This window comes from Bombyx mori, chromosome 20, assembly GCF_030269925.1.
Source record: "Bombyx mori chromosome 20, ASM3026992v2".
NCBI lineage: Eukaryota > Metazoa > Arthropoda > Insecta > Lepidoptera > Bombycidae > Bombyx > Bombyx mori.
In genome coordinates this window covers 445,656-458,377 of record NC_085126.1, presented here as the reverse complement: position 1 = coordinate 458,377, position 12,722 = coordinate 445,656, and the positions used below count along the sequence as shown (strand labels likewise).

Sequence of the window (12,722 nt, the reverse complement as noted above, 5' to 3'; positions counted from 1 at the left end):
TGTACATAATTCAAAGTAAATTGTTAATGTATTTTACGCCAAATCTTCCATTTCAAGTATCATTTAACCGTATCTTAGTCAGAAAACAGTCTTTCGTTATGGCATATAGAGCAGGATTGACGTAATGTCCTAAGGGTTCTTGTAAGCATGATTAGAAGATTACTTTATATATGCAACCTAACCCATGCATCAGCCCGCTGAGTTTCTCGCCGGATCTTCTCAGTGGGTCGCGATTCCGATCCGGTAGTAGATTCATTCGCGAGGCAATTGCTCTTGAGTTGTTAGGTCTCCCTCAAAGGCGCTCGGGCAGTTCTTAGCAAATCCCACCCCTCCGGGCCGAGCCTTTGCTCGCCCACATGTCCTGGTGAAACTGGAAAGGCCTCCGGGCTACCAGTAATCTTTCAATAATAAAAAAAGCTTTATATACGTAATGTAATCGTGTTGTATTCTCGTTTAGCAGAGCTCGGAGCCTTACTTCCCGTTTTTGGGCGCGCACGCTCCCCCCACCGGCTACAAGGCTGAAGGCGATGACGATGGCACCGTCAAGTGTTGCTGCGTCTGCTACACTTTCCTCCGGCAGCAGTGGGAGCAGTACGACAGAGAGAACAAACCCCACCACCAGAGGTTTTACTGGATGAAGAGATTGGACGGAAAACCTTTTATCGGTGAGTCTCATCTTCATATAAATATCACAACAGGGGTACTTTAGCATTACAATGAGTTGACACTTTGACAGAAAATTCCGGGTCAAATATGTTTTTGTGTACCGCAACTAATGTAATCTTTTTTTGTTTTTTTTTTTGTTGCTTAGATGAAAAAAAAAATCTATAAATGAATAGATAAATGTCAAAACAGTTTCTCGTCTTTTTACTAATTGTGTATGGTAGCTATTGACGTGTTTCAGTGTTAATAAAACCATTTTGAAAACATGATCTTTTTCACTTTAACAATAAAAACTATAAGTAATGAATCAAGAGGGAATTTAATAAAATGAATCTAAATATCCAGATGTTAGTGATTAAAATCGAATTTTGGTGATTAGGCGAGCATTTCATTTAATATTATGTGTCCACGTTAACTGGCGTGATCTACGGTCAGGTGTTCGGTTGGCATCAGCTGTCCACGCTGCTCGTTACGTATTCACGCAATACGGACACGATAATGCGAACAGTATTCATCACGCGTTTATTATATTCGTTAAATAATTTCTGAAATTTTGGATAATACAATTTTGTATTTCAGGAAAAATAAATAATATTTAAATCATGTCGAGAAAATTTAAGAGCGGTTTTTCTTCTTCGTCGCTTCCTCATTACTCAGGGTCGTGACCACCTTGGTCTAGTTTTTGCACTGGCTTCCTCCAATGTTGCCTGCATTCGGCCTGCTTAATGGCGCCCAGGACGCTGGCTTTGTGGCCTCCTTGACAATGTCCGTCCACCTGGTTGGCAATCTTCCTCGACTTCTCTTTTCTTCCGAAAAGAGCGGTTGGTTACTCGAAAAGCGTTTAATCTTCGTTTTTTCTAAAATTACAAAGTTTTATATTGTAGCTTATGTATTTTAGGTATCTCCATTTACAACGATAAAAAGCAATGTAGTATCCATGTTCGTTTTCCGACTTGCAAATTCACAATAATACATTTTTATTTAAGGTCAGGAATGTAGCGAGTGTATTGATGTTAAATAAAACATATTTTCCCATTAGTGAGCCTCGCTCCGGGGCCTGTAGCGCAGACCTCTAGGGCTGGCTCCGTTGACGAATATTGTGATATTCTCTCAAATAATATTATTAGTGCAGAATTACTGTTTTGTTTTGTGTTCTATTTTTGTCTAGTGGAGAACACAAAATCGTCCCGCCTCGTGTGTTAAGTCGAAATAATGGCTATGCTATTTTGAAGGATTATGATGTTATATGATTACTACAATTCACTGAATTTCTCGCCGGATCTTCTCAGTGGATCGCGATTCCGATCCGTTTATATGTACATACACCGAAGAACTGCTCTTACTAGGGTTGAGATTATCAAATACTTTCAAATAGAGCTCCGTGAGCAAGAATAGCCCCTCGACGCTACTGACAGATTTGTATACAAAAAAATATGATTACGTCAATTTGGGTTACAGCTAGACAACAGAAATAGGCGCAAGATTGATATCGACCCGTGCGACTGTGAATCCGATACACTTGTAAAACGACAAAATTTGATGATTTGTGACTAACTGTAAAGGTTAATGAAGCGTCTGTCTGCAGGCAGTCTGGCCATGAGCTCGCAATGGCAATAGGCTTAGTCACATAGTCACACTACATCAAGATGATCTGACTTTTGTTTATTAGTTTGCGTTGATAAAGAGAGATCGGCTTAAAAACAAACGTCTCTAGACAAATGATACTTTTTTTGTCTTAAAGTTTGCAAGCTGTGATCCTCTTCGTACTGCTTATTGTTAGATTTTATGCTGATTAGAAACACTGAATACAAAACTAATCACATTTTTTTAAATACGCGTCTTTTCGCATAGCGCCTAAGGATGATACTGAAGTGCGATGTGCGAGCTGGCTGTTCATAGTCGAAAAATTCGGTTGTCTGTAAAGTCGGCTTACTGACGGTAGTTGAACGTGACAACGTCATAAGAAAATACGCCTCAGAGCGAGGTAACGCCGCATGAGTCATGTTTTTTCGTGCGTGCAGCCGGCTCCATCGAATTATAAGTCGTTGTCAAAAAAACTACGAATAAATCCAAATTTTTTAATAATTGTAGTATTGGAATCTCGTTGCGACCTCACTCGTCCCTACAAGGTTGCACTGAGTGGACGTCGTAAATCCGCCGCCAGTCTCCGCTTCGCATCGATCCGCGGATAAATAATATTAAAACAAAGCACGGTAACATTCCGCGAGAGAGCTTTGTTGTAACGTTTTCGTGCGTAGGACTTGATGTATTCGACGTTTGTATTCTTCTATATTTCCTATGTTTATTGGTTTGAAGTTCAGAATTTGGTTAGTCAAATTGTATAACAGTTTTGCATTTGCGAGTAGGCAGTAGACATAACTTTAGAAATGACTGGAAATTGGAATGTCATTGATTTGAGAAGTTGGGTTTGTATATTATATCTGTCTCATCATCATCATCACCTCAGCCTGTCCACTGTCCACTGCTGAACATGGGCTTCTCCTCCAATTGATATACAGTGGGACCGGTCCGTTGCCGCCTGCATCCAACGTGCAATAATCTGTATATTTATGTAAAATTTTGGTGAACATTTTGATTGAGAAAAATCATGAATAAATTGGAGTCTGACAAAACCGGTTGTGGCGGCAGCCATCACAGAACGCTACACGTTATTTGACAGATGGCTGAATCTCACTTACGACATTTTCAAGATAAGCTTACATATGTACAAGATCCGAACAACAACATGGGGACCGTCGCTCTACCGAGCAATATCACCCGTTCGGTGGAAGATCTTCCCTTTGTCCTATACCTAAACCGGGAAATAATTATCAATATAATAAACTTAAAACATTTACAGCGATATTGTAAAAGTGTAAACACACTAAAATGTCCGTCAATCAGTTATTATTCATAAGATTATATTATGAAATACAACAACGCTTCGTATGTTGTTCTGACCTAAGCCTCGTAGCCACCGAACCCTGTGTCGTGCTCTCTGTAAATAGTTCCCCTTCATGACTTAATTTAACTTTTAAATTTTTCAGTTTCTCGCTACGGAGAAATACATTTTTACGTAATTAATGTCTTATCAAATATTATTTCAAGTGTTCTAAAGCCAATTTATGAAATTTACTAAAGTTGCTTCCTGTCTGTGAATACTGTCAAAGAGCTATGGATATGATAGTTCGAGTTCCAATGGGTCATGGTAATGATTTATTACCTGGAGGGCCAAATACTCTCCATCTGTAAGATAGATACTGCATAATCTAATGTTTCTCGAATGTATCTCTAATGTAGAATTTTGCTAATGGTAGGGCATGTTGTGACCTCGTACGGGTAGATACTACCGCGATGCCTATTTCTGCCGTGAGAGAGTAGTAATGCGTCTCGGTTTCAAGGGTAGGGCAGACTTGGAACTCATGTCTCAAGTTGGTAGGTGGTGGCATTTACGCTGTTGGCATTTGACACCCGGTGCGCCGTGATTTCATCCACCCATCTAAGCAATAAATTAATAAAACTTGCTACATGCGGTATCTGAGCTCGTAACTGCTTTTCGACGTTTGTATCATACCAATTTCAAATCTCTGGTTTTATCACTACTGGTGTAGTAAATCAGAATTCAAAAAGCAGTTTATGAACGTTCACGTCGTGAGGTTTATAAGTTTCAGTACTCCTTGCACTTTCGCTCTAGCGTCCGGCCCCCCCCTGAAGCCAGAACCCGAGCTCCTCTACCTCAAAAACGTTTTTTTCCCGCATTTTTTTTAATATCTCATTCTGTAGTTTTGAGGTTATTAAATAAAACAGTTTAATACATTTTTTGGTGCTCTCATGTTTGCGCAGCTACTTAAACGTAATCAAAATAGAGTAGACAATACAAAAATAATAATTTATTAACGAAATTACTGTTAGCAGAACGCATAGTAAGACGGACGGACCTACGGCTCGGCGCCGAACGTGATGAAATTGTGCTTTTAGTTACCACAAGCATCAGTCACCGTCCTTGTAGAACCCGTCTCTTGCGACGAAGGGCTCGACGAGCGAATTAACCCATAGACACAGCCCACTGAGTTTCTCGCCGGATCTTGTCAGTGGGTCGCGTTTCAGATCCAATGGTAGATTCTGCGAAGCACTGCTCTTACTAGGGCCAGTGTTAGCATCAATCCGGTTTGAGTCCCGTGAGCTCACCTACATGTTAGGGCGAAACTGAAATAGCCTCTCAAGGCTATCAACATAGATAGGAAAAAAAAGAGATAAAATATTAAATACCATTTCATCTCTGCTCAACCATTTTTTTTCACAGAACAATAAAAATGAAATTAACATATTTAGCAATATGTAACAGTTGGAAACGTTGGACGTTATCAAATATTGTTTCAAGTGTTGTTTGCACATTCGCGTGGCATCAAAGCGTCCGTTTACAACCCTATGATAATCCGGCCTTAGGATTTTAGAGTCCGGAACGATGATAACGTTACGAATGTGTTCAGTATAAAATCATAAACGGCTTTTAACGTTTTTTAAAGGTTCTCGGAATTCAAATCACAGACGACGAAAATATCGTTCCGTATTCACTAGTATCTAGTTCGCACTAGTATTCATTTTGTTCCATATACCTAGTCAGGTCATAAATTCTGTCACATGTTTAATGTAAAATAATTGAAACAAGTTTATTCATTATGTAACCATTCATATACCAAAATGAACTTAACAAAACATAGATTCTTATGACACTAAAGTTTATTCAAAATGACCTCCGTGATTTTGAATACAGGCCTTCAATCTGCGCGGCCAGTCGTCTATCGCAGCACGAACGAGGTCCATGTCAATATCGGCGGCTGCCTTAATCAAGGATGTCTTGAGTGACTCCAAATTGGGATGAGGCTTTGAGCACGCCTTTTCCTCCAAGTGTTGCCATATCTTGTAATCTAACGGATTCAAATCTGGACTGGAGGAGGGCCAGTCTTCGTGCCGGATGAAGTCGATTTCACGTGCCGCCAGCCAGTCTTGTGTGCTCTTCGCCCTATGAGCTGGCGCCGAATCTTGTTGGAATACCCAATGCCTGTTATTGAACATGGTATGAGAAACAGGTTCCACAAGGTTCGTCAGGACTATATTTTGATACACAACGGCATTCGTTTTTACACCTTTCTCACAAAAATGTACATCTGTTAAGCCTCATTAAGAAACTCCCAACCATACCATGAGCGAGGATGGAAAATGACCTCATTGGACACGCGGAATACGGTTGCTCGCTTCTTCACTACTGTGTGCGTACACCTTATCATTTTGTTTGTTATAGCTCTCTTCTACGGTAAAAATTTTTTTATCCGAAAAAAGAATTTCCCGATATTTTTTTCCTGCGTACCGCTTCAACAAAGCGCGGCATCTCTTCAGTCTCAGGTCCATTAGACGAGCATTCAAACGATGTCCTGTTTTTGTTCGATATGCCCGAAGCCCTAAGTCTTCATTTAACACCCTTTTCACCGTGGTTATGCTTAACCCCATCTGAAGGGCCAACCGTTTCTGCTTACGTTTGGGATTTCTTTGAATTCGCGCCTTCACAGCTTTTATCACTGCTGGAGTCCGACCACTTCTTGACCTGTCATCTACACTAGAGTCTTCATTGTATCGTTTGATGGTACGATAAACGAATCTTTTGGTTATATTCAAATTTTTCAGTATGTTAAAAATTTGAATTGGCTCGTAACCGCAACGATGCAACGCAATAACTGCAACACGGTCTTCTTTAAGCGTCCACTCCATATTTAAAAATGAGTAAAATTCTAAAAGTATACATATTTATTTTCATGAACAATTCGAAATTCGAATTAAATAAACTTTTTTTGTGGCCAGCATTCTAAAAGAAAAGTTTTAACTTAAATACTTATGACCTGACTAGGTATACTACACTGAGTCTTATTATAAGACTTCACTTTGTGTGGCTTTTCGCCCAGTATCGGGTCGTTATCGGCTCGACTTCCTGTGGTACTTTTCTTATTCTCGAGAAATCAGCGGCCTGATGCTATGTGCTGCTGCATTGCCGTGCTCGTCCAGATTTAAACGAGTTTACGGTAAGGCTCAAAATCTGGAACGCATTTGACCTTTCTGAATGATCCCCCTTAATATACAATTTCTACTAAGGCCTCGATTTTTCTATCTCTTTTCATCTTTAAAAGAAAGAACAAAGAAAAAATATAATACAAATAATGAATGATCTTGAGGTGTCAGTGATTATGGCCGGATATCGACTACGGAGTGAACATGCGATATGCTGCTGAGATAAAACTTGAATGAACAGTGACGTATTTGATCCAACGGTCAACACTGTTGAACATTCTCGGCGCACTTTCGCATTACATCGTCATCGTGTGAACGTTACGTGCGACCAGTCACGGCGGACCACCACTTGTATATGGGGGTTAGAATAGATCAGTCAAGGCGGACCACCGTTTGTGTTTGGGGGTTAGAATAGGTTGATTGGTTGTGTCGACCTCTGCGAGCTTGCAATACGTATTACCAGTGCTCTAAAAATAATTTTGAACCCGCAAAAATAATTCCAAGTCATTTAGTTTTCATTCGCTTACCTAGTAATCAAATTATATACCTAGTATATATAACAATTAATTCTACTGATGTTAGAAAATGGGATCCGTAATACTTATTTAGAATTATTGTTAATTTCTCTCTTTAAATAATTGAGATTGCCTCTGCAATCGACATAACATTCTACATGATTACGATTTTTATTCTGATTGGCTGATTGGATTTTTATTTTTCATTAGACCGTTATCACATAATACTTAGAAAATCTTAAGCAGTGGAACACATTAAAAATGGCACGCCGTTGAGTTTTATAATATGGGCCAAGTGGACGGAAAGAGACGTGCTGGGCGAAGAAAAAAGTCATGGCTCCGGAATATCCGGGAGTGGACCGGTATTGCCTCCGTCGAACAGCTGTTCCGGCTGGCTGCTGACAGAAAGGAATACAGAAAGCTAACGGCCAACCTTCAGGATTGAAGAGGCACTGGAAGAAGAAGAAGAAGAGTTTTATAAGGAGAAGCTAGTTTTTCTGCCGCAAACCAGTTGTAATATCTCGGTATGAAGACTAGAATAACCGTTATAATACAATTTAGACTCTGTTCAGATAAGACTGCGGGTGCGACCAAGCCATATCACTGGATAATGTACCAACGAAATAAAAAAAACAATTCTAACTTCTAACTAAAATTTACGTGAGAATGGATTAGGTTCCGAAAGGTCAGGATTACTAATGATGGATTGATGATCTTGTGAAGATTTTTCTTGGTTATTTTATTAATGAAGCGTTTCGTTGTGTTTATTTTTGCAAGCATTCCACGTGCCCGCAATGGATGCATTACGTGATTTATTATTGTAAACGTTGAGATCCACTTATTTTATAAGTACATTGGGTTTTTGTCTTGCACTTTATTTGTACCGGGTGTGACGTTTCACTTATTTCTCCCATGGCTTTCGATACCTATATGGCATGTGTAAGTTGTGAAAGCTGACAACAGAGCGAAGTCCGAAAGGATTGGATAAAAAATTGGATGTACTAAGGATTGGTTGGGTGAGTGGACTAAAGACTGCTTAACAAGTTTGTGTGCCAATTTTTACTGGTGGTAGGACCTGTTGTGAGTCCGCGCGGGTAGGTACCACCACCCCGCCTATTTCTGCCGTGAAGCAGTAATGCGTTTCTGTTTGAAGGGTGGGGCGGCCGTTGTAACTATACTGAGACCTTAGAACTTGTATCTTAAGGTGGGCGGTGCATTTACGTTGTAGATGTCTATGGGCTCCAGTAACCACTTAACACCAGGTGGGCTGTGAGCTCGTTCACCCATCTAAGCCATAAAAAAAATTTGTGTGTCGATTTTTACATTACGTATACAGATGTGTTGTTTTTCTTAGCCAACATAAGACATGCTAGCTACTTCGTCCAATTCAATATCATCTTTTCAAATACTAATTTATTTTCGAATCGCCTCCCTATAAAGTGTATAAAGGAATAAAGTAATGTAATAAAAATACATATTAATTGCTAAAATTTATATTTATTTTATCGGTATACGTACCAGTTGCTTTTAAACCGTACGAGTAGTGTAAGCAGCGTATTTTAAAAACAACATACTATTTCATCACCATAGCCGGTATCTATCAATCGATTTTATATGAATATCGTATTCGCATTTTTATATATCAAACGACAAGTAGAATATAAGCATAAACACCGTAACAGCGTAAAGCAGACGAGGGATTTGACACTAGACTCTTTAGCTCTTTGATGTTCTTTAAATAGGACGGTGAGTGGCGATCTATGACCGGCAATTAGTGTCTCGCGTGTGACGTATGGGGGAGACATTTTCACGGATCGCTTAGTCCTGTGCGCAACTTTTTGTAATTAAAAATACTAGAGGCCCCGCAGTAGTCGAAATTCGACTATAATTAATTGGAATTGTATGTTTGTACACTATTATGATTGTATTTTATACTTCTATAATCACAAATTTCGCCAAGGCTATGAACTATGACTGATGACTATGAAAAATATTAACAAAGACAAACAATATTTAATCTATTCTCAATTTGACAACAGACGTCAAGAACAAAAGTTTGACAATAAATAGTATGCAATATGCATGCGTGTGTGCGTTAAATACATAGTATGTAGTGTGTGTAATGTTTTCTTTATTGATTTAATGTATCTTTTATGCATTATTTTAAAAAAATATTAGCATTGTGCACTTCTTCTCTATATTCTCTATAAGTGTGGAAAAATTCATACTCCTCCGTCCGCACAATTTTCGTAAAAAGGGATACAAAGTTTTTGCTTCACGTATTAATATATAGATATATAATAAATTATTTACACACAAATTATGGGAAGTCACTAGAAACGCGTCCGATCAGAAGGAATTGATCGAATTGTACATATAGTTTATTAAAACAGAGCTTAAAAACAGATGTAGATAATGGTAAAGTAAATGACATTTGTTTACTTTACTGAATTAAAACAAATGCACAAGTTTTTGTGTGAAAGAAAATTTGATTTATATTTTGGCGATAAAATAGAAATTTTGAAGACAGTAGTGATCAGTCAGGTTTCAGGTTTCAGACAAGCTTTTTTTAGGATAAACAGATCGCAGGTCTGCAATAGGGAATGTACAAGAAGGAATCTTAAATTGTTCTGTACATAAGTAATTTCTATTTTTTTCTCTACTTCTATTGCAAGTGTATGTGTATTAACAGATATCGAATTTTAGCGATGTATTTACATTGACAGTGGCAAGAAGTATGACTTAATTCTTACTATAATTCCCGTGACTTTATCTTAACTTTTTGACGACACGCAAATCCCTAAGACAGTTATAATGTGAACATCTCAATCTACCGCCATTCTATAGCGGCTCTTTATACAGATACTCTTGACTAATTTGGTACAGAATTAAACAGGACATTGGTACCTACTAGTGTAGGCTCATAATGTACAACCAGACTTCAGCCTTATTAACGTAGTACTATTAATTATTAATGACGTAAATTTGAATAATTTTAGAGCAGAATATGTTTTTTTTCTCTTACAACATAATCTCTGGCCTATGACTTCTGAGGATGTAATGTCTTGAACTTTAGTGATATGAACATTCTACGTACACAAAACGGGGCTCATTATATATATAAATGTATATATATAAGAATATTATTAAAGCAAAGTGCGTCCGTTTGACCTTCTTTAATGTGGCAGTGGAGCAAGGAATTTACAATTGTTTTTGAAATGTGGTTTGAAAAACGCTATGGGAACGCACGACTCTCTTTCGTCACAAAAAAAAATGATTGCGATTAGTAGATTAGATTAGTAGACGTAAAACTAAATATTTTAAGGATGTAACATAACTTAACCTTTTCGCTACAATCAGTGACTATATAGACTGGCCACAAAAGGCCTACTGTACACGATGGGTGATGTGCGCACTTTCATCACAGAGCTTGCGTTTTTTGCGAGGCTTACCGTATAGAAAGGGTTAAATCAGAATTGTGTGCAAGCAGAGTGCTCGAAAGGCGATGACGTCACAAGTGGCAGTGAGAATTTTTCTTTCTCTTTTCTTTGAACTTTGATATCTACCCGCTCAATCCTTCATTAACTAACTTGCTTTTCGACGGTTACAATTTTTTTTTTAAGAAAGTGCATTGTTTTATAATCAACGAGTCTAGATCAATTCTGTCAAATCTAGAAGAGACTCGTTCATTTTTTAATATAGATTTTACCAAATTATATTTTTAAGGCAGTTTGCGAAAAAAAGTACATTAATCAAGGTGGTTTAATTCAAAGTAGATACTTAATAACAAGATTCAACTATAAGACTGTATTGTTTTTCAATGAATTGAAGCCCGTATAAATATTTTAAAGGCCTCGTTGTCGTCATGCGAACTAACGAAGTCAGTCGGTCACTTTCACTTGCGGGTCGAGGCCTCCGTCTCGTGCGCTTCGGAATTGTTCAATAACTGTACTTCATTCTGAACTAGACGACCTTACCTACAATATTATGTCATACGCACTAATTATCTATCTTATGATTTTTGCTTTTGCGTGTGCTTAGTCATTCTCCTGCCCTTCTCCCAGTCATCTTTATCAAATGCCATTTCTTCGCTCATTTCCCTCTTACACATATCGTCTTTTATCGTCTTTCACGCAATCCATCCATTTCTTCTTAGGTCTACCTCTTCCTCTATATCCTTCTACATTCATAGTAACCTCATTTTCATCTCGTCTCATCACATGTCCATACCATCCCAAACGCGCACTTCTCAGCTTCTCTGTCACAGGTGCCACTTTCAGACTTCCTCTAACACATTCATTCCGTATTCTATTCATTCTCGTTACTCCACACATCCATCGCAACATCGCATCTCTGCTGCATGAAATCTCTTTTCATCCGCCACTATAGTCGTCCCAACAAGCGTGTGCGTGTGTTTAGTACTAAATGAAAATCAGCTTATATTGAATGTAACATTAAATGTAGTTCAAAATATTCATTATCGTTCGTTGTTAATATCCAAAGTCCTGTTTCGCTTCTGTTAACATTTAGCAATAGCACGACGCCTTAACAGACCCAATGAAATGTTAATTATGACCTATGACCTAGTGCTGTCGTAGATGTGACCTTACACAGAAGATGTCGGGGCATTACACGCGGTCGAGGTCATTTTGGTCGACGGTGAATGGAGAATTTGTAACGAGCTTTGAATGAAAGGGAAATGTTTTTAAACGACGTATAGAAGAGGAGTTTTTATTTTGTACTTGTATTTTAATGTACCTTTTTATTAATTTTGCGGACGAGCTGAGACGGAAGACCAATTGACGAGCTCACAGCCTACCTGGTGTTAAGTGGTTACTGGAGCCCATGGACAACCACAACGTAAATGCGCCGCCCACCTTGAGATAGAAGTTCTAAGGTCTCAGTATAGTTACAACGGCTGCCCTACCCTTCAGACCGAAACGCATTACTGCTTCACGGCAGAAATAGGCGGGGCGGTGGTACCTAACCGCGTAGACTCACGAGAGGTCCTACCACACCAGTAATTACGCAAATTATAATTTTGCTGATTTGATTTTTATTACACGATGTTATTCCTTCACCGTGGAAGTCAATCGTGAACATTTGTCGAGTACGTATTTCGTTAGAAAAATTGGTACCCGCCTGCGGGATTCGAACACCGGTGCATCGCTAGATACGAATGCACCGGACGTCTTATCATTTAGGCTACGACGACTTCAAATAAACATTCACATAAACATGATAAAATATCTGTTATAATAAAAATTTCCAGGTGCGGACATGTCCTTCCAAGGTGAATACGCAGCGCAAGTGTTAGGACTCTCGAACGATGCGTCGACTACCCCGGCTCCTCGGGAGGAGCCCCCCGCCGCCTCGCCCCGGCCCACCTCGAGGACTCTATACCCTACTGACCCGGCGCCGCCTGCATCCTCACCTTTCAGGAAAGAAGAGAAGGAAACGAATCATGTCAATAAATTTGTTAAT

At 38.9% G+C, this 12,722-nt stretch overlaps 1 protein-coding gene across 8 annotated transcripts in view; it reads left to right on the top strand.

Annotated features, from left to right (window-relative positions):
- Nucleotides 1-12,722, top strand: part of LOC101742101 (uncharacterized) — a 166,735-nt gene that overhangs the window by 52,942 nt on the left and 101,071 nt on the right. For 4 of the 8 annotated variants that reach the window (XM_038018077.2, XM_062674227.1, XM_038018075.2 and 1 more), the window contains exons 3-4: nucleotides 458-665; nucleotides 12,511-12,722. In XM_038018077.2, the coding sequence (XP_037874005.1) occupies nucleotides 458-665; nucleotides 12,511-12,722 (420 nt within the window). The remainder of the gene's footprint in view (nucleotides 1-457; nucleotides 666-12,510) is intronic. The other 4 variants (XM_062674228.1, XM_062674229.1, XM_062674226.1 and 1 more) reach the window with 1 other exon arrangement.